The 27614-nt window shown below is 37.9% G+C and overlaps 1 protein-coding gene across 5 annotated transcripts in view; it reads right to left on the bottom strand.

Moving 5' to 3' along the window:
- Positions 1-24654, bottom strand: part of MAP3K4 (mitogen-activated protein kinase kinase kinase 4) — a 109291-nt gene extending 84637 nt beyond the window's left edge. For all 5 annotated transcript variants that reach the window (XR_011235508.1, XM_069487658.1, XM_069487660.1 and 2 more), the window contains exon 1: positions 24355-24654. Coding sequence is in view for 4 of the 5 variants with exons in the window: in XM_069487658.1 (XP_069343759.1) it covers positions 24355-24485 (131 nt within the window). In the remaining variant the exon portion in view is untranslated. The remainder of the gene's footprint in view (positions 1-24354) is intronic.
- Between the last annotated feature and the right edge of the window lie 2960 nt (positions 24655-27614).

The following is a 27614-nucleotide window of genomic DNA, read 5'->3' as shown; positions in this document are numbered from 1 at the left end:
TTAGCCAAAACTGGAACAATTTGAGCAACAAAATAAATGAGGTAGTACTGGATTACAACCATGGATCCCTGAGTACATATAAATAATTACTGAATGAATAAATAAATGGGAGAAGAGACAACTCTCTTGTACATAAAAAAATCCAAATGATTTATGTAGACAATTACCTCTCAAGGAGGTGGAACTTAACTCTCCACCCCTTAAGTACGGGCTGCACTTTTAGTGACTTACTTCCAATGAGTGTAGAAAGGTGGAGAAAAAAGCAGCTTTACAATGGAGAAACCTGACAAACACTACATTACCAGGTGATAAAGGTCAACATCATCAGTGGTAAATCACGTTGCCAACACATGCCCCTGATATGACATGATGACAAGGGCACTTCGTCTCTGTGGCCTTCCTCCCAAAAACCCACAACCTCAGTCAAACCACGATAAAAACCCAAATTGAGGGACATTCTGCAAAATACCTAACCGCTACTCCTTAAAACTGTCAAAGTCATCAAAAACAAAGGAAGTCTGAGAAAATGTAACAGCCAAGAGGAGCCTAAGGTGGCATGACTAATGTGGTATCCTCCAAGAAGGATCTGGGAACAGAAAAAGAACATCTGGGGAAAACAAATGAAATAGGAATAAAGTACCTAGTTAATAATAATGACACTAATATGGTCATTAGTTGTGGTAAAGGTGCACAGTAATGTAAGATTCAACAAAAGGGGAAATTGGGCATAAGGGAATTCTCTGTACTATTTCTGCAACTGTCTCTAATCTAAAACAATTCTAAAATTAAAACTTTATTTAAAAATTAATTATACCACACTATATGAAACAGTTTGATGACAATGCTGAATAAATATGCTGTCTAGATACAAAAGACTAAGAGCCAAAACTAAATAAAAAATGTAAAATTATAAAATTAAGCAATTCTTTATAAAAACATTGATAATTATGGTTGTAAACAATTTCTAAATGGCAGGTTGAAGAAAAGCCATTTAAAACAGTGACTCCCAAAACTGGCACGCACATCAGAATTCACAATCTTCCTGTTAAAAATACAGATTTCAATGTCTTCCACTAGAAATTCTGATCAGAAAGTATGGAACAGGGCTTGGAAATACTTATTTTAACAATCATTACAGAAGTTTCTGATCCATGGTCCAGTGCCGTGAGAGTCTTGGCAACTGTCATAAATAGTGCATTTTGTTCCCATTTAAATGGCAAATTCTATTCCTAAATCCTCATGGAAAAGTTACCATTTCTTACCCAGGAGCAGGATGAAGAAGCATAACCTAAAAATGCTGATTAATAATGGCTCTAGGTCAGCATGATGGAAGACCATATGTGCAGTGTTTTTCATAATTTGGTTTTACTTCAGGAGGCACATGTATAGTTTAAGTCACTTACTAGTACAGTTATTTTCTATTTATGACAAAGTTATTTTAGGGTTTCCATATTTACCATCATGATAAAGTTTCCTTTTAAAATAAATTTGACTTCTTTAAAAGAGAATGAATCTAAAGTAAGGAAATAATTACAATTAACAACTCTGCTATTTCTGTCATTTTCTACATTTCTAGAATTGTTACCGATTTTTCTCCTGGTTAAAACAGGTCATATCTTCCCACTTACTGGCATTGTTACGTAGATCATCAAGGGACTCCAGATCTCCTAGGGATGAAAGTGGGTGTCCTGTCTTGGTGCAACTGCCCCACCCGGGAAGGACAGGAGTGGGTCCCAGGCCCCCATGTTGGCCCTGCCCCACCTTAATCCAGTCCCGAGTAACTGCCACACCCGAGGTAGGAGGGAACACCCTACAAATCTGCCAGTCAGACCTGAGCACACCAACTGCAAAAGCATGCAGAGGATTCTCTAGCCCACGGGCCAAGCAGCATAGGTACGATAGGGTTCAGAAAGTGACCTAGAACAACCCACATGCATAGTAAGACTCGGGTCATGCAACGCCCAACTGTCCAAAGTGGTTCCATGGTGACATCTGAACCACGGGGAGATCCCTATCCAGACGGCATAAAACAAGACCCAGGCCATAACCAAACTATCTTTTTTCTGCTACAACAAGGGGTCCAGTCATCATCTGTGGTGTATGATTTTTGTTCTGTAAACCTACATCTTGCTCTTGCTCTATAATCCTATCTTGCTCCCCCCTCTTCCTCCATGAGCATGCCAAGAACCAAGAACACAGAATGAGACTAAACCAGTCAGCATGTCTAGTAATTTTTGACTGGATGTAGGACATGATGAATTTATGTTGTTATCTGGATTTGCCGTCTTCCTTTAAAAAGGATTAGGCTTTGCTTTTCTATAGGCTGTTAAATTATTTCCAATTCCTTTTTATCCTTTCAAGACTTGTTTTCAAACTTGCTTAAGGTTAATTCCAGAGAAGTCTTTAGGAATAGTTTAGACCCACTACAAAGCTATGAATCCTCCAAATCTTTGCTCTATGTACTGAATGATCAATTCAACAAAGACTTTCCACTTTGACCAACTGGTACTCAAATGCCTCCCAACCCTGTGTGAGCTCTGGGAGCCTTTCAGCTCACAGCTCCTCAGAGGCTCTTTGCCTCATCTTGCAGAGTGTCTACCTTACACAGTCTGTCTATTCATCAAAGACTCAAGGGGGCCTTATATAGATTGCCGGAGATCTTTTTCTACATTGCTCCTTCCTTTCCAGAACTCTATCCTCAACTTCCAACTGCCTCATCCTCTCCAAACTCCAATCTGCCTCCTCCAATCAGCAAGATTACTTTACTTTGTCTGGGATTCCCCTCCCTGCACCACAGTTTGGAACAGGCTTCCAGGCAGAGAGCCAGGGTAATCATAAGGCTCACCTTATTTGTGCCCCTTGTCTCTGGGATTTTACCATCATGTATAGCCTTTTGTCCAATGTCTGGAAACAGTTGTTCTATATTTAAGTCTATTCCAATTATCATGGGACTAGATCATATATTCTTAAAACACAGTATACTTACACTTTAATTTTAAAAATTGTTCTGTGTATTTGTTACTGTTACAATGAAATGATGCACTATCTACTTCATCATACATATAGGAAAACAATACTTGACTTTCAAAGTGACTAATTCCACAATGTAGCTAAGTATTTTATGAAAGGATTATATAGCAGTTTCTTTAGAAAATAAAGGAGAGGGGAAATTTTGTTTAAAAACAAAAATAAATTTAAAAAAGGCAAAAATCATCTCATTATGGAAGTTAAAATATTTAGGTAGTCAAATTCAAGCCATTTATTTTATAGCAATTTATCCTCTTGGGCCCTAGTCTCCACAACTTACACAAAAATCACAAATCTTCTTTGTGAATCTAACTTTTAAGAAAGAATACAAAAAATCTAAAACTTAGGATTTAACAGACAAAGCTGTTACCATTTAAAATATCCAAATTAATAAAACAAAAATGACGTACTTTTCAACTACAGATGGTACAAGAAGACCAACAAATAACACTTTCAGCACTTCCTCATGTGCCTGTCAGAAAAACAGTAAGTAATTCCATTGCTCTAATCGCCATTACCGAGAGGGAAAAATCATTAACAGAAACAAGTATGCCACCAAGTTTTTCTGACTTGGCTAGGGTCATCCAAACAAAAATTCTAATATACTAATTAAGAAGCCACTCAATTTTTGAAAACTTACATTTAGTTATATAAATGTATCCCTCCTCTACAAGAATTAATTTTAACTAATTCTTGTTCCATTAGTTCCCACAAGAGTTCCCCAAGAGCTGGCTGTTAAAGAGTCTGGCACCTCCCTGCACCTGCCCTTCACGCAGGCACCCGCACACAAACAGGAGCAAGGGCTCCTGCGCTATCACTCTCTCACTTCCTCTCTGACCATGTGATTTGCACACACCAGCTCCCTTCTGCCTTCTGCCACAAGTGGAAGCTTCCCAAGGCCCTCATCAGAAACAGATGCTGGCTCCATACTTCTTGTACAGCCTGCAGAACCGTGAGCCAAATAAACCTCTTTTGTTTTATAAATTACCCAGCCTCACGTGTTCCTTTATAGGAACACAAATGGACTAGGACACCCATTAAATGGAATATTATTTAGCCATATAAAGGAATGAAGTATGATTTATGCTCTGATGAAACTTGAAAACATTATGCTAACTCAAATAAGCCAGTCACAATAAAAACCACATATTATATGATTCAACTTATCAAAAATGTTCAAAATAGTAAAAAGTAGATCAGCAGGATTGGAAGGGATAAGGTTTTGTTTTCGCAGGGGGAGGATAATAGCTAAAGGGTACGGGGTTTCTTTTTGAGGTGGTTAAAATGTTCTAAAATTGCAGTAATGGTTGCACATATCTGTGAATATACTAAAACCATTGATTTGGACACTTTAAATGGGTAGATCATATGGTATATGAATTATATCTCAAGAAAGCTATTTTAAAAAAATAAGTAAAGGCAAGATCCCTATTCCTATAGTTCTCTTACTCTCCATATAAATTCCAATTCCAGTTAGAATACTTTCTAATATCCTAGAGATATGTTTTTTGATAGTTCCAATATATACACTTTAAAATTAGTATAAGCTTTCAACACCCAAATCAAAGAAAGGCAATCTCACCTGTTATTTGTAGAAGAAATTATAAATAGCAATAAATTTGGGAAACTGTACAGATCTATGCATAACCAAATTAGCTCATTTTAATCACCTATTATTCAAATTCCAGAAAATTAATTTGAAAAACCACCAGCAAACTAACAGGATTTGAAAGGAAGACAATCCTATTTATGTTAAAACAAAGAGAAATGGGGATTTTACGAACAGTTCTACATTAACTCTTCAAATACCATTTCCAAGAAAAAAAACTTTTACCAGGTACACAAGATATAGTACCTGGTGGTGCAAAAAGGAGTAGAAATCTTGCATAGAAGCATAAAAAGAAAGGGCACTCCTATTAGTTCACTAATTCTCAGAAAATGAAAGCATATTGAGTATACAAAGAGGTGCCAAGGTTATTAGAAAAGTCACGTCAGTGATAACTCACTGGATTAACTTATTCATTCCACCAAGTTACTTATTCAGTGCCTACTATGTGCATGGTTACTTGAACAAGACTTACAGTGATATACAAAATACATAAAATCCACATTAAAAGCTCTTTTATAGCTTACAGAATAAGGTATTTTTCCAGAAAACAAATCTGAAACTATTTCCCTTAATTTTATGTGTTAGTTTCTAACTTTAAAGGAAGAAGATTTAAAAGGAAAGATTTAATGATGTGAATGTTTAAAACTTCAATATGTGTAAAAAAAAAATTACCTAAGCCATATTAAATGTTAAACCAAAGAAAGATATTGCTCTTAATTTATAAAAGGCTCATTAAAACTGGCAAGAAAAGCTCTAAGATACCAACAAGAAAATGTGCAAACACCACTAAAATTCACAACTATAAATGGCAATAAAACATGAAAACTACTGTATAAGAAAATGAGCAAACACAAAAAGACTATTCACAAAATAAATTTAAAGAGCAGTGAAACATTTAAATGGCAATAGGTTTCACATATTCTTATAACCAGATACCCAAATTGACAAGATAGCTCTTTCTGGCCTATGAAATTAGCAAACACTTTTAAACTAATACCCAAAGCTAGAAAGAGTATAGTGAGGTAAGCACTACATGTGACCTATACCTCTTTCAATCATTCCAGAAGGAAATTTTTAACAATAGATATTAAAATCCTTAAAATTGTTCATACTCCTTTCAAATTCTACTTTCAGGAAATTCTTTTAAGAGAGTCGTCAGAAGAACAGACAGATTTGCATACAAATAGGTTCACTGCAATGTCATCTAGAATAATAACAAACTAGTAATAAGTTATATGGATTACAGTATAACCATAAAAGGGAATATGATGAAATGGTTTCAAAATGTTGTTTTAGTATTTTTACTAACATGGCAAACGCTTGCAATATATTCAGATATCACTGCCCACTTCAGCCTAAAGGGACCTCTTCCCATCCCTGTATAATTTATTTGGCAATTAATCATTCTTGTGATCTCTCTTATTGCTGTAATGAAGTATTATTTAAACCTTTCACCACATCTCTTCACATTTATGTCTAAGGAGATAACACAAAATAGATTAACAAATATCTATTTGAGACCAGGCTCCACATATGCGGTAATAATACATCCCTTAAAGCCTCACTTCCCTCATCTGAAAATGTGCACCTAAAAATTCACTGTAATAATTATATAAAATATGTTACACCACTCATATGATGGCATACAGGTAGATGATAGGTGTAAATTTATCATTTCTGTGCCAGGCTGTGAATTACACATTTTCAATAACCATATATCTTCTTCTCAACTGGATTATAAATTCTTCAAAAGCAGGGCATGCTTTATTATATGCTTTATTTTTATAATAAAAAGATTATCTGGTTGGAGAGTATGGGACTAATCGCAAGAGAAGTGCCAACCGAAATGACTCCAAAAGAAAAGAGAGGAAAGGGCACCTGATATACAGGAACCCATCTATGCAAAGGCATGAAGTTGAGAAAGAATACAAAATGTTCAGGAACTGGGAAGATGTCCAGTGACTCTCAATTCTAACAGGCAAGGGCTTCGTGAGGACTATATGGCCTGGACCTCAAGCCTAAAAGAGCCTCAAACTGGACTACTGTTGAGCAACAAGTTTATACAGGATGCAAGTGAAGGCTTTTTCACAATGTGGACTCTACTTAAAATTCATTGCCTCCCTAATTCTAGGTAAATCTGAGGGTGGAGAAATCTCCAATTCAGAAAGCTCTCTGGGCCTAATCAACGGTCTTAGAGGACCTGGTCAGTAAGTAGAGACCATGTCGATTGTATTCACCACTGGGGGCCCCATGGTCTAGCACTAGCACTGCTTGATACATAGCAGGCACTTAAAAATGAGTGAGTCTACAAGGGAAATGGATAAATGGGAGGGTAGGATGGGCTGAAGCAGTAAGCCACTGTCGACTCTGAGTCAGCAAAGTTTTAGTTTTTAAATTTCATTCGCCCAGTCAGGCTAATTATTTTCCCTTTTTAGTAATCATTCCTCAATATACACATACTCCTTTTTATTTTCTGTTAAACAGCTCTTAGATATTCAAAGGCCCAAGTAAAACGATAAGGGCTTCTTTTACAAACTAAAAGCACAGTTCTTGGGTTGAAGTTTCATGACAAATGTTTCTGGTGTTTCCAGAAGTACTTTTCCCCAATTTACTTCTGACATTCTACTTTTTCAGATAAATGAATATAATGAAACACTTACTATATCACTTATTTTTTTTTCAAGACGCAATCTCCAAAATTAAGTATGTGATTGGTAGAGGGATGGGGCTGAAAGGCAACCAACACAAGGCTGCCACCATTTAACTTTGCCAAGTAGACTTTAAACATATATAAAATCTACTGCCACCACTGTTTCCAAAAGAAAACATTTAATCCTGGAAAATAAATTTAACTTTATAGAACAAAAATCACTACACTGTCATTTTATCAATTTACTGCAGGCTGATAACTTCGTCATCTGTTTGGGAACCTCTGCACTAGAAGAGTCAATTTGGTTTACTCTTCTAGAGAAACTTTCCTTAAAAGCATTTTACTTTAAAATTCTTCATTAGACTTCCCTCTCATGAGCCTACTGGGACAATGAATGCCACATGAAGCAACACAGCATCTTGTTTTCTACCCACTTTCTCTTTCTTCTTTGCAGTCCCAAACTCCTCACCCTCTTTCCACTGTTCTCTTCATTTATCCACTCTCCTTACAAGAACTTCTAGAATTACACACTAATGAAGTATCTAAAGCAAAAGCATGAAGTGGTGGTACAGCTCTTACTTTAGGGACTGCCTTATGGTACTGAGGATCATACACTTCAAATACCCTGAGGAATACAAGGCATCAAAAAAAGCACAACCAAAGCTATATACACTAAAGATAATCTCAAAGCCTTCAATGAACCCTAACTCAAAATTTCCAGAATTATGAATTCAAAAATTGCATAAAGTGCTTTCTATCAGACACCTACATGTGGTAGGATAAAGTCGTCTTTAAATTTTCAAATCAACTCTTCGTGTTTGACTATTTAGCAAGGGTTAATGACAGTAAATACAGCAAAGTGATTAGTAATCTGATTCTAAACCTAGGCTTAATAATACTGTCAAGCTTTTCTGCTCTACTTAAAATAAAGAGTAGGCAATTGCACAATTAACTTAGGTGGGCTAAGAACTAAGTAGCAAAAAGAAATTTAATGGATAAAAATGACTTTTATTTAAACTGAATTTTCTAAGGCTGCCCATTTGGGGAGAAAAAACACATAGACTGTATTATTTTGACCTAAGACATGGAAAAGAGATAGCCATTACAATTATAAAATAGAGATAATTTCTAATCAAATACTACTTAATACTATTTACTATGTAACTATTTTAAGAAATATTTTTAAAATGGGTCATATCAAAAAATAGTGTAAGGATACAATCTTATAAGGCTCCAAAACGTCCACAAACAAATTTACTCATTCATTTACCAAACATCCTGAGCCTCTCATGTGATGGATGGTTCTAGGCACTTCAGGGAAAGATAGAATGCCTAAGATGATGGCCACTTTTCTCAAGTAGCTAGTTCACAGTCAAGAGAAGACAGACACATGAATAATTTTTAAAACATGATAGGAAGAAATGTAAATAGATGACTGGCATAAGATAGCATTCAATCTCACAAATAATTTAAGAAAATGCAAGAATTTAAAACTAAGAACTTTCTTTAACTTATCAAACTGGCAAAAACTTAAAAATTATAATTGTAATGGCAAAAATAAACTCAAATTCCTGGTGGAAATCAGCACAAATATTCTGAGCATTTGACAATATAAACCAAAGATCTTAAAAAAATGTTCACTCCAAAAGATGGAAACAACCACAGTGTCTACCAACGATGGATGGATGAACAAAGTATGGTATGAGTGTACAAGAGAATATTATTCGGCCTTAAAAAGCAAGGAAACTCTGACACATGCTATAACATATAAGTACCTTAAGGAAATTATGCTAAATGAAATAAGCCAGTCACAAAAAGACAAATACTGTATGATTTCACTTTTAATGAGGTGCCTAGAGCAGTGACGTTCAGAGAGACTACAAGTAGAACAGTGGTTGGGGGGGGACAAGGGGGAATGGGGAGTTACTGTTTAATGGATATAGAGTTTCAGTTTTGCAAGATAAAGAGAGTTCTGGAGATTAGCTGCACAATAGTGTGAACGAATGTACTTGACACTACTGAACTATACACTTAAAAATGGTTAAGAAGGGCTGAGCGTGGTAGCTTACGCAACACTTTGGGAGGCCAAGGCAGAAGGAACGCTTAAGCCAGGAGTTCAAGACCAGCCTGGAGTAACACAGCGAGACCTGGTCTCTATAAAAAATTAAAAAATTAGCCAGGCGTGGTGGTACACGCCCATAGTCCCAGGTACTCAGGAGGCTGAGGCAGGAGGATCACTTGAACCCAGGAGTTGGAGGCTGCAGTGAACTATGATCACACCACTGCATTCTAGCCCAGGTGACAGAGCAAGACCCTGTCTCTTAAAAAACAAAAGTTAAGATGGTTTAAAAAAAAATTGAATACACTTTTACACAATGGAATATTTGACAGTAACAAGAATGTACGACCCACTGCTACCCAAAACAACACAGATGAACCTCACAAGCACCATGCTGAGTGACAGAAGCTGATATAAAATATCAGTAAATGTGAGGATAACGCGGAAAGGGAGAGTAGTACGTAGCGGAAAGGGAGAGTAGTACGTATAGGGGCAAAGAGAGATTTTCTAGGACGCTGCTCATTTCTATTTCTTCACATAGGTGAACTTTAGAAGGCTGTATTCACTTTTGGACAATTCATCAGACTATAAATTTAATATGTACATATGTCTGTGTTATATAACAATAAATACTATACAAAAATTTAAACAAAGAAAAAAGGGAACCTATGAGGTCCTGGAAAAATCAGTCAACTGTCCCCTTTATCTCTGTATTACCACATTCTGTCAACAGCTACAGAGGTGCCCCTATTATTAACATATATAAATTCAATACGTGAAATTATGAATGAAAACAGATAACTTTAAAATATGTATTTTATATATATATACACTCTTTTATACACCAACTATACTTCCAGGATTTTATTCTAATAAAACATCTGGAATAGACATAAAGATTGATCTAAAACAATGCTTTTAACATTGTTGCTTATATAGCAAAAGAAATAGAAACATACTAAAAGTCCAACAGAAGACTGGTTAAATTAAGATCGCAAACAGCTTCCTAGAAGAGAAACATCAAAAACACTCGGCAGAAGTCAGTACACAGTTGCTACACAAGAGAGGTTCCTACTAGTAGACTGAGGTTATGCCAAATATTATGTAATAAAAATCACCGCATCCCATTTTCCACTCTATCCCACTTTCTGCCTTCCTATTTTCTTTCTGCTTCGTAAATTTACCAGGATTTCATCGAAGAAACCAGCAGCTTTGCATTACCATGTTTATCACATTAAAAGCTTAATTAAAAGCAAGAAAGACTCAAGGCCATATTTCACTGATTTTAAAACACATTTTTTCCACATCTTAATATCTCTGATAGTTCACTACATCCTACAAAAGACATAAAGCAGTACTATGTCATAGTTTCATTGCAGTGTTTTCTCCTTAGTGATATATAAAACTACAGTGCATCTTATAATTGATGGCATTTTATATTTGATGAAATATTACGCTCTAAAAGCTCAATATCAAGAAGCTAAGTATGACTACTAGAAATGAAGTTTATGCAAGAGCAGAAGCACCAAATATGAACCAAAGCATTTTTTTTAAAAAAAAGAGAAAACTTTTTTTTATAGATTTTCAGAGACTATAAAGAATTGTGTCTAGGTATTTACAATTAAATAAATTATTTCAAACTATTTGATACAAACGAAAATACTCAATGCTGTAAAGAACAGAGTGGGCTGGGCACCAACATCACTTTTGATAACTACTGAATTTTCTTTGAGCCCTGTGCTCCTTAAGAGAGCAATAGGTACGAAATACCCTTACCCTGTTGTATCCCAAGAAATGGCTAACCTCAGAGGACCTCCATGTCCTGGTATGTTCTGAAATAAGACCCACTTCTATCTTTCTCAGTGATTCCCATGATTTTTAAAACCCCAAAGTTTTCTTTCTCAAGACATTCCTCATTAATGAACATTTTTCATCACTGCAATAGCCAGAATAAAATCATCTCCTTAACGGTTCAGACTGCTTTGCTTTTCACATTTTGAAGCCAGGACTCAGAGAAGTATGGGATTAAGACCTTGTCTTCAGAACCCAGTTGACTCAATCCAGGTTTACAAGGCCTTTGGGATCCTCTGTTCCCTGTCCCTGACCTGTGACCCAGGGACCCAACTGTGAGTCTGAGTCCTGGTCCTGTGGTTTGGCCCTTGGCTATCAGGAGCAGATTAAGGAACTCATTTTGATTCTTTTTGAGATTTGCTTTATTTTTGTCGCTGGCTTCTTTTGGTTTCATGGTTTGTCAATCTCTACAAACAAATTAATAGGTTATAGGGATCTTGTCTCTAGAGAAAGATGACAGAAGATGTTTTGTTAGTTTTTTTTCTAGTTGTCTATTTTGAGCTCAAATCAATTAATTTCACACCCACCAAGAAGAGGATCTCTGAACTAGTGAATTTTATATTTGTATTGATGCTTGATTCATGGCTAAAATTTTAAAATTGAATATATAGGCTTTCTGTGTATGTTTATGTCTATAATTCAGAAAAACCTTTACTTCTCATTGTGTGTGTGTGTGTGTGTGTGTGTGTGTGTATTTTTCACCTCTAGATGGTATTACCAAATTGGATTATAAAATCTCTTAAAGGAGTTCTATCCTGACTGGCTTACAGATAAATAAGTAGAGTTGTCTTTTGACGTCCATAGGAAATTGGTTCCAAGATCCCATGGAAACCAAGATCCTGGATGTTCAAGTCATTGATACAAACATGACATAATTTCTTTAATTTGAATCTAGCATCTTTTAGGCCAGTTTTTCAATTGGAAAACCTTCTAAGCTAGGTTTTCAATTGGAGATTCTCATCACTTACCTGTGGAATTTTATTAATACACACAGATGTTTGGGACATATTCCAGACTTACAGAATCTCTTTACTTGATATATTCTTGGTATATTCTAAACTATATGCTTGGTATATTCTTGGTATATATCAGGACTATCATAAATTATAACTGAACATTTTTTCCTCAGTAAAGATTGTGTTTCCATTTTTATAAATTAGATGCAATACCCACTCTTTCTTGAAAATAGAGTTAATCACTATCTTTGTTAATATTCTGGCAAAAAATTTTGGACATATATTGTTTTGCATGTCACAGAAACAACCAAGTATCTTTATCAATTACTTTATTCTTGTAATGAATTCTCATTAGATCTTTCACTTTTGAAAATTATCAGTAATAAATTAACCACAACCACTTTGTCATCTACAGATAGGTTTTTGTTTAACTCTACTGTTTCCCTGACAGCACGTGCAATCAGCTACAGGCCAGAGTGCGTGTCTCCAACCATGGAGGGCGATCTCAGGGCCTATGGAAAAGGACTATGCCAGACACTTTTGAGTAAAGGCTGCTGATGGCATGCATGTTTAAACAGCTTTGAGAAGATACCAGTGGACTGTGTCCGGCTTTCTAGAACTCTAATCTAGAAGATGGATTCGTGAGACTGCTACCTGAAGATCAAGTGGAATAAGAAATTATCTAGGACTGAAAGAATGGGGAATGTCTGTGGGTTTTGTTTGGAACACTGTTGTTGTTATTAATGTTTTATTTTCTGGATATGTAAAGAATCCCTTTCTCTTTTTTCTCTTAAGCTATCTATAACTCATTACAATTTAGTAGACTATGTTTGTGTAACTAAAATAGACACCATTAACAATTTTGTAACTAAATTGTCCAGGGCAGTTTGTCTTTCATACTGGTATGAAGTAACTTAGTACTTTTCTAGAAAGAAATGTAGCAACACATCTTAAGAGCCTTAAAACTCTAAATATCTTATGACCTAGGAATCTATCCTAAAGAAATAATCTGAAATACTGAAAGGTTTACAAAAATATTTTTATCAAGTCATTAATTATAAGTGGAATCATGTATGTCACAAACTGTTCTAAATATGTTATCAAATAATTCAAACAATTAAAATTGTGAGAGGAATACAGTCTGCCATCGTTTATCATAGGAAAACGCTCGTAATAGTTTATAAACTCCAAAAAACAAAAACAAAAAAAAAATACATATACACACAGATAAAGCCCAGAAAAGAAATATGCCAAAATGTTAATGGTGACTATTTTCAGATGGTAGGATTAAAACTGGTTATTTTCTTTTCTTTTTTTTTTTTGAGACAGAGTCTCTGTTGCCCAAGTTAGAGTGCCATGGCGTCAGCCTAGCTCACAGCAACCTCAAACTCGCAACCTCAAACTCCTGGGCTCAAGCGATCTTCCTGCCTCAGCCTCCCGAGTAGCTAGGACTACAGGAATGCGCCATCATGCCCAGCTAATTTTTTCTATATATATTTTTAGTTGTCCATATAATTTCTTTCCATTTTTCTTAGTAGAGACGGGGTCTCACTCTTGCTCAGGCTGGTCTCGAACTCCTGAGCTCAAACAATCCACCCGTCTCAGCCTCCCAGAGTGCTATGATTAGAGGCATGAGCCACCACGCCTGGCCTATTTTCTTCTTTATACTTTCCATATTTTTCCATAATGGACATGTGTTGCTTTTATAATCAGATTTCTAACTGATTGTTAGTTTTATTGAGTGAACATATTCCATTCACTTTTCTAAGGCAGCAGCTAGATCTGAAAAACATTACTCTTGAATATAGTGCAAACATTTAAAAAAATGAAAAGAGTATTAATCCAAGCTATAAAGACACATCAAGTTAAATGAACTAAAAAAAACTTCCAAAGAAAAAGAAAGCTGTGCCTATTGACCTAAACAAGTCACTTAATCAGCAGTGTTACACTTCTGAGTTTAGTAGCATGATTTATGACTTTCCAAGGCAGAATTCCAAAAACCTGTAAGAATAACATGCAAAATAGACCACAATTAAAGCAAAAGAGGGAATTTGGAAAAGCTGGGTCCCATAAACCTTTTCTCATTTCTATGGCTTCTGTAGACAATGGGGAAAAAAAATGTTTCTTGAATAATGGAGATTATTGTAGCTATTTTTAAAAGTATCTAGTTTCAATGCATATTTGATGACTTTTTAAGCAAATTACCACAGGACACCCTCCTTTTCACTTTAAACCAAAAAAAAAATAGTAAGAAAAGAGAAATGTAACAAGGACAGCTAATTCTGAGCACTTACTATAAGAGGTATTATTTCGTTTAATTGTAATAGCAAGCTAAGAAGTGCTATTATTTTTACTTCAAATGAGGAAACAGACTAAGAGAGGTGACATTCAAAGCCTCTCTAATACCAAAACCCATGCTCTAACCAACTATATTCACTACCTCCCGCATCCAACAAGTATGGGCAAAGAGCCTACTAACCGCTAGGCACTGTGCCAGGAATTGGGATATCATGGAGTTTACTGAAGGCAAAGACAATAAATATGTGCACAAATACATAATGGCAAATGGTGGCATGCACTAGGGGACAAAACTACAAGGGCTCTTAGGACATATAACAGAAGGACCTAATTTAGCCAAGGGGAAGGAGGAAGATTTCAAAGTTGACCCTAAAAGTAAGCAATGCTTGAGAGAAGACATGCAGCAAAACTGCTATACCTTAACGTTATATACGACATAAACAGGTATATATACGGCATATATAATGTATACATATCATTCATACATGAGATATATACATCAGATATATATGTATACATCAAGAATGAGTTCCTTTTTTTCTTATGGACTGCTCTATGTAAAAACTTTAAATACAGCACAGTGTTTTAGAGAAAAATGAATAAATTACCTAAGGGACTCACATATTCCAACCCCAATTGTAACTCTAAAATTAATCCAGAATTTTAGACTGATCTTTACAATTCCTGTATTTTAAGAATATGCAACCAAGAGAACAACCTTAAGAGACAAGGATACATGCATCCTTACTTCTTGCCTTCAAGTAATAATACTATTTTCAAGGAAAAGTATCCAGTGCCGAGCTTTTCACAATTCCATTTGATCATTTAGTGGATAAATACTGTAACTTGTTCTCCTGACTCAGTCTCAAGAGACAAGGTACAAAGTATAATAGCATCTTTTTTATTTTTGGTAGCGCCATCTTTTTCAAACCGAAGGTCACAACCCATTTATGGTTAATAAAATCAATTTAGTAGGTCATGATGAACCTTTTTTTAATAGAGCAGAATAAAAATTATTGGAGTGTATCATATATTGCAAAGTTAAATACTGTTTCATAAATTTTTTGTTTCAATTATACAGCATACATAAGACTCTTGTAAAATATACTTCTTACTGTAAATCACAATCACCACAGTTTCAAAACCACTATCCCAGACAGAAATTAGAATCTTACTGCCTGTTAGATCTAAAGACTGAGCACTGAAAAGAACGACATATATAAAAAAGTTTGAGCATTGGCTCTTCTTTATTGCATGAACAAGAAATAAACTTTCATGGGGGAAAAAATTGTGTACAGTGAGTTTTGGGGAGATTTCATATTTTTTCTTAGCATTTTTTCTTCCGAAAATGAATCTTTCACTTCTACTCGATCTATAAAGTCTAAATAATCCAGAAAATATAGAATTCCACAGTTGCCAAGTAACTGTTCATGTGGGTTTGAGCTGAAGCTGGGCTAGGTAAGTCAAGTAGCAGAAGAACATCTCTGGCTTTGGACCCTAACCAGGGTAGCTCAGCCTAGCCAAGGGCAGCAAGGGCCTGCACACCTGTGCCCTCAGCCCAGCCCTAGGGAAGCTGCAGCCTCGCCAGGCAGGTGTCTTGTCTCTAAAATGAGAGGCATGAGGGTAAGGAACCTGTGGCCGTGGGGCCACATGCGGCCTTCTGGATCCTCGAGTACGGCCTTTTGACTGAATCGAAATGTTATAGAACAAGTCTTTGTAATAAAGGGATTTGTTCTATGAAGTTTGGATTTGATCAAGGGGCCACTCTTGGGGATCTGGAGGGCTACATGTGGCCTTGAAGCCACAGGTTCCCCACAAAATGAACATTAAGAGTCCTCCCACCCATAAGATTTGCATTAGCAAATGCTTACTTCCTTATGTAAGACCTAAATACTTTCACATTCAACTTCAAAATTTTTGCAAGAAAACAAGTTATACCGACATTTTTATGTTCCTACATAAAGACTTTAGGATTTTAAATGAAATTAATGTTATCAAATTTTCTTCCAAAATTTCCCCACTGAAAGATTAAAAAGGTTGTCAATTTCTATTAATTTGACATTTCTAAACTAGCTGTCCTCTAACAAGCCTTATTCAGAAAGTTCTGCAGTTCAGCAGTATTGTCAAATAGCTTGCTCTAATGCAAAGAAGCTTCCACTAAAAACATCGAATCTGATGAGCTTTAAAGCTTAGTATCTACTTTTCTCCACTGGCTTATTTCTTCTGAAATAATGCTGAATGAAATCCATTTATGAAATGCTTTTGATAGACTGCCTAGTATATTTTTAATAGCTTTCCCTGCTACTTTATAAACATGTGGCATCCATATGATCCATGAGACTAATACTTCTACTGAGGTCTACAAAATACAACAAATGAATGTACTTGTAAGTCAAAAACAAATCTTCATTTTGCCTGTTAGTGAATAAACATTTGTAATAAATATTGTAAAGGCCAACGGCACTCCATCACACAAGCATGAGGTCTGCAGGGATCTAACAATGCACCTACCACACCTACTGCCAATGCTATAATGCTCCTTTTAAAATATGGTCATTGAAAATACACCTCTTAAAAGGGGGAAAGCATTTTAACATAATATACATGTTGAGAACACAGTTATAGATTTTAAATAGTTCTATAAATATAAAAGACCATCATAATCCTAGCTGTGTGTCTGTTTTGTTATTGAAGTTGTTTCTAATCTACAAATTCTGTTACCCAGGATGAACTAAATAATTAAAGAAAACTAGCTGGACCAGCTTGCTATAGTCAGCTCAGATAGTTCAGATACCAAAAATAAATAAAAGTTTATATAAAATCTGGCAACATATTTTCTTTACGTGACATATGGAATCTCATCAATTTCAACTTTAGTAACAATTCAAAGGAGGCTTAAAATTATAATGTACTAGTTAAGAATTTGGGCTCTGTAACTTTTTATTTTAAAGTATAAAAACATGTAATGTGTTCATTATAAAAAAATTTTAGGAAAAATTAGTATGTATCCTTTAATTTTTTTTCTATGCCCATACACTTTTTTTTAAAATGGGATATTGAGTATTAGTTAAGATTTTAAGAAGCCCAACTTAAATTATTAGGTTATTAAGTATGAAATGTCTGATTTCCTTAAGTACTGAGTTTGACAGTTGAAATCTGTAACATTTCATTTTGACACGTTTGGCTTTATTTTTATTGTGAAGGAACATCCTCGGTCTTTTAAATGTACAGTTTGACTTAGGATTAGCTTTCAAATTTTTGTTTAGAGCAATTTTTGTGGAACCATGGATAAGTCAAAAATTCGTATTATTTTTGAACATGAGTTCTGCCGTGGAACCACTGATACATAGACAGCTCAAAATACCAGCGAAGTGTTCAGGAAGGACGTGGCTAATGAATGTACAGTACATCAATGGTTTAAGAAGTTCCATTCTGGTGATTTTAATCTTGAAAATGAGCCATGTGGGCGACCTCAGACCAAGGTGGATAATGATGAGCTGGAAGCTATAGTTGAAGTGAATCCAGCTCAACCTACGTTTGAATTAGCGGCAAGGTTTGACATTACTATTCCAATAATATTAGAGCATTTGAAACAAAATCGGCAAAGTAAACAAGTTGGATAGATGGGTTGGTTCCACGTGAATTAAACGAGCATCAGAAATAGTCTGAAGCTTGTCTTTCTTTGCTGTCACAACATAAGCGAACCATTTCTACACCATATTGTTACATGTGATGAAAAATGGATTCTGGCCGGGCACGGTGGCTCACGCCTGTAATCCTAGCACTCTGGGAGGCCGAGGCGGGTGGATCGCTCAAGGTCAGGAGTTCAAGACCAGCCTGAGCAAGAGCGAGACCCCGTCTCTACTAAAAATAGAAAGAAATTATATGGCCAACTAAAACATATATAGAAAAAAAAAAAATTAGCCGGGCATGGTGGCGCATGCCTGTAGTCCCAGCTACTCGGGAGGCTGAGGCGGTAGGATCGCTTAAGCCCAGGAGTTTGAGGTTGCTGTGAGCTAGGCTGATGCCACGGCACTCACTCTAGCCCGGGCAACAAAGCGAGACTCTGTCTCAAAAAAAAAAAAAAAAAAAAAGGATTCTTTTTGACAATCACAAGCATTTGGCACAAAGGTTGGATAAAGATGAAGTGCTGAAACACAGTCCAAAACAATATTCATCAAAAAAAGCGAATGGTGGCCCAGCACTGGTATTATCCACTAACAGCTTCATAAAACCTGGTCAATCTATTACACTGGAGGTCTGCTACAATCAATTGGATGAAATGATGAGGATGCTTGTGATTAAGTAGCTGAGACTGGTCAATAGAGACAGGCCAATCCTCTTGCAAGACAACGCTCGACCACATGTCGCCCAAACAATGCTGCTCAAACTACAGAGGCTGAACTTGGAAACTGTCATCCACTGTATTCACCAGACCTTGCACCAACTGACTAACACTTCTTCCAGGCTTTGGATCACTTCTTGCAAGGAAAAATACTCAATTCTCAATAAGTCGTGGAAACGCCTTTTGCGATTTCATTGCCACTTGCTCTCCAGGCTTTTTCATTGCTGGTATAAACAAGTTACTGTTAAGATGGCAAAACTGTGTGGATAGTTTAAGCCAGCGGTCCCCCAACCTTTTTGGTACCAGTGACCATTTTCATAGAAGATAATTTTTCCATGTACTGGGGGGGATGGAGAGGATGGTTTGGGGATGATTCAAGAGCATTATATTTATTGTGCACTTTATTTCTATTATTACATTGTAATATACATTGAAATAATTATACAACTCACCATAGGTTGGGGACCCCTGGTTTAGGCGCATATGTTAATTGTACTGCTTCTTGTCTGAGCTATAATAAACTAAACTTTGATTCAAAATTGGACATTTCATATTTAATGACCTAATACTATTGTAAGTACAAATTGAGAATCTATTAGTTCACATATCAAGAGGGATAAAACGGATGAATCTAGCATAAAGGGCAACTGGCCATAGACCTCTTTCAGCCTCTCTGCTTTTCTCTGGGTGTTAACATCACTGTTTGAGACCAAACTACCTCCCTGTGAGATTGACCACAGTTTCAGGGAGCTGTCTCTGGGCTCATGACTTCACAGTATGTATTTCACTTATGAAAATAAGCATTTATCTCATCCAACACCAATTTGAAAAATCCCAGGGAAGAACCCTAATGGCTGTTTTCTCTTTAAAGAGACTATTTCCAAGTGTCCATCCCTACAGACAGGAGTCTGTGAGAAGAGCACAGCTCCAATTTGTACCATGCAGCTAGAGCTAAGAGAAGGATTTCCCCAAATGAAGGAGAGGGAAAAAATGGGGGAAGGACAGAGCTGGTGGAGAAATATGTATGAGCTGAGCAGTCACCTCAAATTTTGGCCACCAACTTCTGCAAATACCGCTCCATAATCTGCTTTTTGCATTGAACACAGTGGTAGCTATGTATACAACAGAAGTACTTGAGAAGCTTTTTGAAAATAGATATTCAGGTCCCACCCAAAAGGACTTGTACCATGAACATTTTCCCATGTCACTAAATAGTCTTTAAAAACAGTTTCTAAAAACTGTACAGAATTCTGATGTGGCTCTAAGTTTTTTAATTTTATGACTTAAATCCAGAAAAACCACATGCCATCATGATCCTTTTTGAACACAATACTCAAAAAGAATTTTATGAAAACGCCAACCACTGACATCTTTGTCACACCTTTTTCAGAAACTATGCCAAAGGATTCTTTGGGGGGTGGGAGAGATTACAGGAAGGGTGGAAACAATAGGTGATCTTGAGACTTACCATTAGTAAAAATCTGAGGGTTGTTTTTTTTTTTTTAAACAAATGTCTTTAATTTGGGCTATATTATATTCTTGTCCCTTCAAGCAGGAAAAGCAAGATTTGTCATAAATCTAATTAAAGACTGAAGATTAAAAACAAACACACTATAACCCAACCAACTGAGGGAAGTTTGTAACAAGAGGGAAGAAAGCAGCCTGTGTGACGCCTAGAAAATAAAATCCTCCGAATAAGACTTTGTTACACTACCTTTCATACCAGAAACAAGGGTGCGCCTGACAGGGATGCAAGCCAACCTTGCTGGTCTGCTAACATCAGTCACTAAGGTCACTCAACTCACTTCCCCTGCTAATGTCATGCTTACCAATCAATCTCTTAATTATACTTTGGCTTTCTACAGACAAGAGAACACACTGACTAACCAGGTGTACAAAGCTGAGTATCTGTGCCTGAGAAGCTGAAGCACCTTGAGTGCTGGACCTTGATTATCCTGCCAAGGTAATGCCAGCTTATGAACACCTGCAGAGTCGTTAACCTATCTCCTATTTCTGACAGTGCTTCCATTTTCTCTTTAAAGAAACTAGTTCCAGTAGCCTGACTGATAGGCAACATTAAAGAGTCTTTAAACAATACATACCACCTGGTCAAATGAGAGGGCTGAGACAATAGAATGCTATGAGTAAAAAGATAATCATTGAGGAATGAGGAATTATTAAGTAACAGGAAGTTATTAAGGCAAATGTATCCAGTAAGCAGTAAGACCTTTATAACCCTATGTTTCAGTAGAGCTCAGAACAAGATATGCAGGACACCAAGAGAGCACACATGAAGGAAGTAGAGCAACTTCTAACAATATGACAGACAATTAAAAGGAACCACAAAGTCTTCTTGAGAGCTGAGCTGTCCCCTTATCAAAACATGAAGTTTCTGCCATCACTGGAGCCTTTTCTTACTGCTGCTTGGTGACTCCTCCTCTCTGCCACACCCACCAATGATATCTATTGCTACAGTGGTCTAAAGGCACATCCATGACCGATGCTGCACCAACAATCTGGAGCTTCACAAAAGGCTGACTTCACCAGGGAGAACAGGTGACATCCAATCTCAAGACTGAAACAAGCAGGCTCAAAGTGGGCATTCAAGTCGAGAGAGAGAGAGAGAGAGAGAGAGATAGCAAATCGCCTAGGTGAGATGATATTCAAGTACCTTCTTAGTAGTGAAGCCCATTTTTTCAAATGGATTTACAAGAACCATATTACATAAAGTAAATAATAAAGTCATTGGTTTAAAAAAGTTACTGTTAAATTCATGTAACATGTACTTACAGGGTCAGCAAGTGAGAACAGTGAGGCTATCTTTAACATAAATATATTAATAATAGTTTAAATGAAAGGTTACAGTAGACAAGAGCATTATATCACCCTAAATATGCAATTTAGTCTCTTTAAGTGCATAGACCCAAGAAATCACAAAGGTACATGGTTCCAAATTAGTTTTAATAGCTCTCCTAGTAATCTCAGGATCCTCCTAAAACTGACCCAGAAGCTTAAAAAAATTATAAGTAAGGTTTATTTCAAAGTTTAATCACTAACAATCACAACTGCTCTCTTTATCATGAATTCTTTTCAAAAATAAGGACAAGAGGTATTCACAACTAACAATAAGCAGTAAAACTATAATAGAGTACTATCACCTCTCAGCCTGTTTTGTGTTCTTTAATCATTGCATAATTCTCACGTCAGGAGGAGAGTACACACGGAACAGATGTGCTGGGCTGGCTGGCATCTCCTGCAGTGGTGCACTTGCGGTACAGCTTTGAAAGCCAGCATGTACAGGCCTGAATTCTACAAAAGCCCTGTGCATTAATACCTTTCTAATCAATGACACACAGACATAACATGACAAAGATGGCAGAGAGAGCATCTATTCAGGTCTGTGGCAAAACCAGTTAACCTGGTAGCACAAATTACCACATTATTGGTCTCTAATGTTTTAAAAGGTAGCATTCAGCACATTTTGAACATGTATATTGAGCTTCTCTAAAATGGTAAAAACATAAAAAAAAAATTCACTTAAACAATTGGATAACCCCTGCAACATCTTTTACCAAAGATCTACTGAAGTTTGTCAGAGGTTAGCTCTGTGTTAAAGAGATGGTGACAAGGGCATACAAAAGAGAAAATAACAGCTTTGTCAAATAATCTGCTTTATACATTTGCTATTGTAAAATTAACTGCAATGTTGCTAAGAAAAATATTTCTAAGATCTTCTTGTTCCGTACACTGCTGTTCATTTAAAGTTGGATGAAGCCCATTATCCTGACCTATTTTTATTATAACAAAGACAGACAGAAACCTGGCTGAAAAATCAAGGTTTCTTTTTATCACTGGAGAAGCAGTCGTTTTTACAGCATATTTTCATTCCTCTGCCCTTTTTAACTTTTAACTAAGAATGTTCATGTCCATTGCTTCCCAGAATATGGTTATATAGAATTATAACTTTTGATCTGACCATTTGGATAATGGATTCTTCATGCTGGTTAAGGACATGAACTGTGCAGCCAGACCTTTGGTCATTACCAACTTGTGAAACTTTGGACAAGATATTTAACCTGTGTGCCTCAGTTTCCTCATCTGCAAAAGGGAGACAATAATGGCACCTATCTCATAGGGCTGTTGTAAGGATTAAATGAGTTAATAAAAGTAAAGGCAATGGCCTATTTTAAGCAATTCATAAGTGTTCATCATTTTTTTATTTTTTAGACAAACCAGCAGATGACAAGTATTCGCTATTATTTTTAAAGAAAAACTTAAAGGAGTCAAAATTGCTCAACAACTGAATCCATTAACAAGTTTATATAATAAACTTCTGACAAAACTTCTAAAATATCAGATGTATTCAAATTGAACAAAAGGAAGTCTCATTACACCCTGTACCATTAGAGAAGTTATTCCTTAAAAGTTCACAGAAGTATCTCAGAATTAAGGAAAGTGAAGCAACGACTTTGTACACAGCTTATAAAACAAATTTGTCTGGGCCAACTGGACGATGACAACAAGCAAGAATGTGGTTCCTGTGTTCAGTTCTAAGTACAGCTACGGATTTACAATTTCTTTAAGTAAGAAAAAGAAAGAGGACACTTTACTGCCTTATTCTTAGAACTACAGAGCAAGATGGTTAAGATGCAACAAGAACTGTCGAAGTATTTTCAGTGTAGGGGACAGGGGGCAGCAGTTTGCAAGTTTACTCTGGGATGCAAAAGGACAAGGAGTAAGAGGACATTCGAACATAGAAACATAAACATAGGCACATAAAAAGAAAAATTCTTAATTATAGTGAGTTTGTTCTTCCAATTAAAAAATAAAGACATAAATGTAATTAATAGAGTCACCATGAGAGAACGCAATAAATGCTTTGGGTACCAAAGTTCCATCTTCGAGCTTCCTGCGGTAGCAAAGTTTGAGACAAATCAATCCTTACTTTACGTGCACGTGCGAGCAACAATCTGCACAATGCTACCATTAAAGGACAGTAAAGAACCCTGAGGAAAAGAAAACAACCTGCCTGTCTGCATAGTCTATGTGCAGTTTCTCTCCGGAGAGGCAGAAGGCATTCTCTGGAGCAGGCAAAAGGAGGGAAGGAGAACGCGAGGATACCGCCAGTGTGCATTCGATTCCCGAGTGTCTCCTTTACCCGAATGGGGGCGGAAAAGAGGGACCACTTTCGTTCAGTAATGCTGAGAGGAATTTCAGCGCGGCCACTCTTCAGAAGCTCGTGGCGGGGGAGAGGGTGCCGCACTCTGCTCCCAGCCCCCGCCACGCTCAGGGTGAGCTGGTGAAGCCTGCAGTGAGGCCAGCAGGCTGTGCACTCCAGCGGACCCCTGCGACGCCGCAACCCCGGGGGAGTCGCTCGGCGGACTCCGTCGCGGTTCCCTGGGACCCAGAGATGCACCGCGCCCCTCCCGCCCCAGACCGCAGAGCCTGGATGCTTCCCTCCCCACCTGGTGGGAAGCAGAGGCCCTCAGACCCCGGCCGAGCTCCGGCCAGGACCCAGCCCGCTTTCAGCGAGCAGCCTGCTGCGGCCGCCACACTCACCTCGCCGTCAGGCAGCAGTCGGGCTCGGGCTCGGGCTCTGGTTCCGGCTGCGGCGGCGGCTCCTCCATGGCGGCGGCAGGAGTGACGGCGAAGGCGGGCGGGGGGGCCAGCTCGGCGGCGTCTTCTCTCATCCGTGCACGAAGCCCCGCATGGCCGCGGCGGGCAGTAAGCTGCAGCCTGGCGCGGGGGACCGGGGCGCCGAAGTGCGGGAGTGACTCGGCTCCGCCTCCGCCTCTGCCTCTAGCCCGCCGCAGGAGCCGCGCGCGCCGCAGCCATCTTGGAAACGGCGACCGGCCGAGCGCCGGGCTACGGCGGGCGGCGAGGGACAAGCCTCCCAGGGCGGCGGCGGCGGCGGGATCGGCCGGGGCGGGGTCGGCCAGGGGGCGGGGCGGAGGAAAGCCGGTCCCGGCGCCCGGGTCCCGGCGCCCGGGTCCCGGAGGCCTGCAGGTGTCAGCGCGATTCCGCCCCGGTCGGGGCTCGCCCGCGCGCCTGGTTTCGCTCGCTAGCCGTGACTGCGGAGCCCTGTGGTGCGGAGCTGGACGGTGCAGCGGGTCGCGCGTGCTCGAGGCTGCCCGGTGGTCATCCGGGAGAGCGCGCAGACCCGCCGGCACCGCTGGGACACGCGGGAGGGGCAGCACGGTCTGGGCTCCGCAGTGGTCGGGAACTTGCGAAGTGCTTTGTAAGCGTGAGCCAGTAGATCCCCGCCAGAGGTACATGCCACCCGCGATCCCGTCTTTCAGAAATGGGGGTAGATGTCACCCAGACGCTCACAACTCAGATCCCACGAAAGCGCCGTCAGTCCTTCGACATACTCAGATTTTGAGACTTGAAAGAAAGTCTCCGGAAACTGAGACGATTAAAGTGACCTTCTGATCAACCAGGCAGGAAAGAACACTGTTTTGCCCCCAGTATCACAAGGTTAGATATCGATCTTCCGGAAACTTAGACTGCAGTGCTCCTACACTGAAGGAGGAGAAAAGGAAAGAAAAAAGTTCTTATTTCAGAATTATAGAAACTGTTAAAATTCCAATACATCATTTACACCGTTTTAAGTTGCAAATATTTACAACATTTCCCATGGGGGGAAATCCAAGAGTTAAATTCAAAAATAGCATCTTTTAAAATTAAGTACATGCAAATGTGCTGATTTGTAAAACATTTGGTTGAGCTTTGATATGTAAAATGTACGTTTTGAACAATGTTAGCAAGAAAACTGGCCAAGACAGAAAAACTTAAATATGATTACAGGTAGGTCATATGTAAAGACCAGTTGTGAAATTAGCTATATTCTGCTCAAAGTACTTACAGAAATTTTTCTGTAGTTCAAGAACTACTTCATTCTATTTTTGTTGTTATGATGGTCTGCATTATTTATATAGCCTGAAAGTGAAGAATTTCTGAAACTGACATTCATCTTATGTATTCAACAACAGTCATTCAACAAATACTTATTAAATGCATATATGTGTCAGGAACTGTACTAGATTCTGGAAATATTCCAGTGAGCAAAACAGACCAAGACTTTCCCTTGTAGAGCTAACAGCCTTGTGAGAGAGAAAACAAACAAGTATTCAAAAGCAATGAACTGATTTTATCTTAATAAAAACTATATTTTTTTAAAATTACCGATTCATTTCTATTGTGTAAAGAAAGCTCAGCAAAAGTATTTCCCAGCTTTCTGTAATTCTAGTTCTCTACTTAATTTTCCTTTGCAATTTTCTGAGCCAGAACCTGTCTTAGAAGTTGTGTTAGAGATTTTAAATGTTAATGAAATAAATCCCTCTCCTCTAAACAGCACCATACTATGTATTCTTTAGTGTTGGTATTTCAGCTGTGACTACTGACTCCAGCTGATCTGCTGTGCATCTAAATCACAAAACACTCAGCAAATATAAATCAATATTAGGGAGACCTGTGGCTTGTTGTTGTTTTTTAATTTCCACTTAGGGTACTATTTTAGCAGGAACCAAAGAAATTTATACTTAACTAATCAAGTAAGGCATCATATGCAGAATTGAAGTCAACTGGTACTAAATATTCAATTTAAGTGCAATCACTTTTTGCCTCCACCCCCACACTGGGTCCAGGGAAGCTATTTCTCTGGCTGAATGCCCCCCCCCACTCCATTGTGCCCCCAAAGGCTCACAACTATGTCCTCACAGCACCCCCTCCCCCAGATTCCTTTCTACCTTCTCCCCTAGAGAGTATGCTCCCTTATGACAAATGCCACTATTGATTCTTCTGTCATCTGCCTAGCCACCCAGTATCTCTGGTGCCTGCATGGGGTCTGACACATAGTAGGAACTCAGTAAATGTTGTTGCATTCATGAAGTAGTATTTAAAAAACATTAGTGAACTACTATTATAGTTAGATTTTGTCTCTAAATTTTTACTATTGTTTAGCACATTGGCTAGTCTCATTGCATTTAATCACGTTCTTGAAAATAACAAAATCTTCAGAGAATTACTTCTCACTCTAAATCCTAAAGACTCAATTTACATAGCCCTTATTGAATTTCTTTACTTTAAAATGAGTTATGAAAGCTAAAAATGTACCAAAGATCCAGTTTAGCCTTGCTTACCACTAGTTTCAAGCCCAATTTTGACACAGAAAAGCAGTTACATATTCACCTGCAAAGTTCTTTGTTTTGCCAAAAAACTCAAAAACCTTGGACACATTTACTACCACTGTTATGAAGTCTCCAACCATTGTATATACATCAGTGTAAAGCACATCATTGTAACACCTTAGCATCTTATCTCGCCTAATGTATTAGCCAATTTTATGGGTTTTGTCACAAGATGATTCAAAAAGAATTTTTGTGCCAATGATGTTGGTAAATGAGGTTATGTCCTTACTATTTTTTTTAAAGCCAAACTTCTTAGGCTGTAGTTTTTTTTTTAATTTTTATTAGCTTGGTGCTGCATTTTACTTAAAGTAAGTTCCTGCCTTCCCTGTGGTATACATTAGCTCTTTCCCCCAGATTCCTGTGTGAGGACAGGACAAAGACCTCACCAGCTCTGGCCCTGGGCCTCCCAGTGACTCTTCTTCAGTCCTACCCAGCTCTGCAGAGGCAGAAAGATTGAGAGCACAAACATGGCAATCTGCTCATGACCAGAGGGGGTTGATTCATTTTCACTCCAGCACACACAGAAAAAGGCAGACTCAGTGAAAGAGCCATAAAAGCCTCACCCTTAGTGGGGAGAAGCTAAACTAACCATTACTACACACGATTTTTTCCCCCATAACGATACAATGA

This window comes from Eulemur rufifrons, chromosome 15 (genome assembly GCF_041146395.1).
Source record: "Eulemur rufifrons isolate Redbay chromosome 15, OSU_ERuf_1, whole genome shotgun sequence".
Taxonomy (NCBI): Eukaryota; Metazoa; Chordata; class Mammalia; order Primates; family Lemuridae; genus Eulemur; species Eulemur rufifrons.
This window is presented reverse-complemented; position numbering and strand designations above follow the sequence as displayed.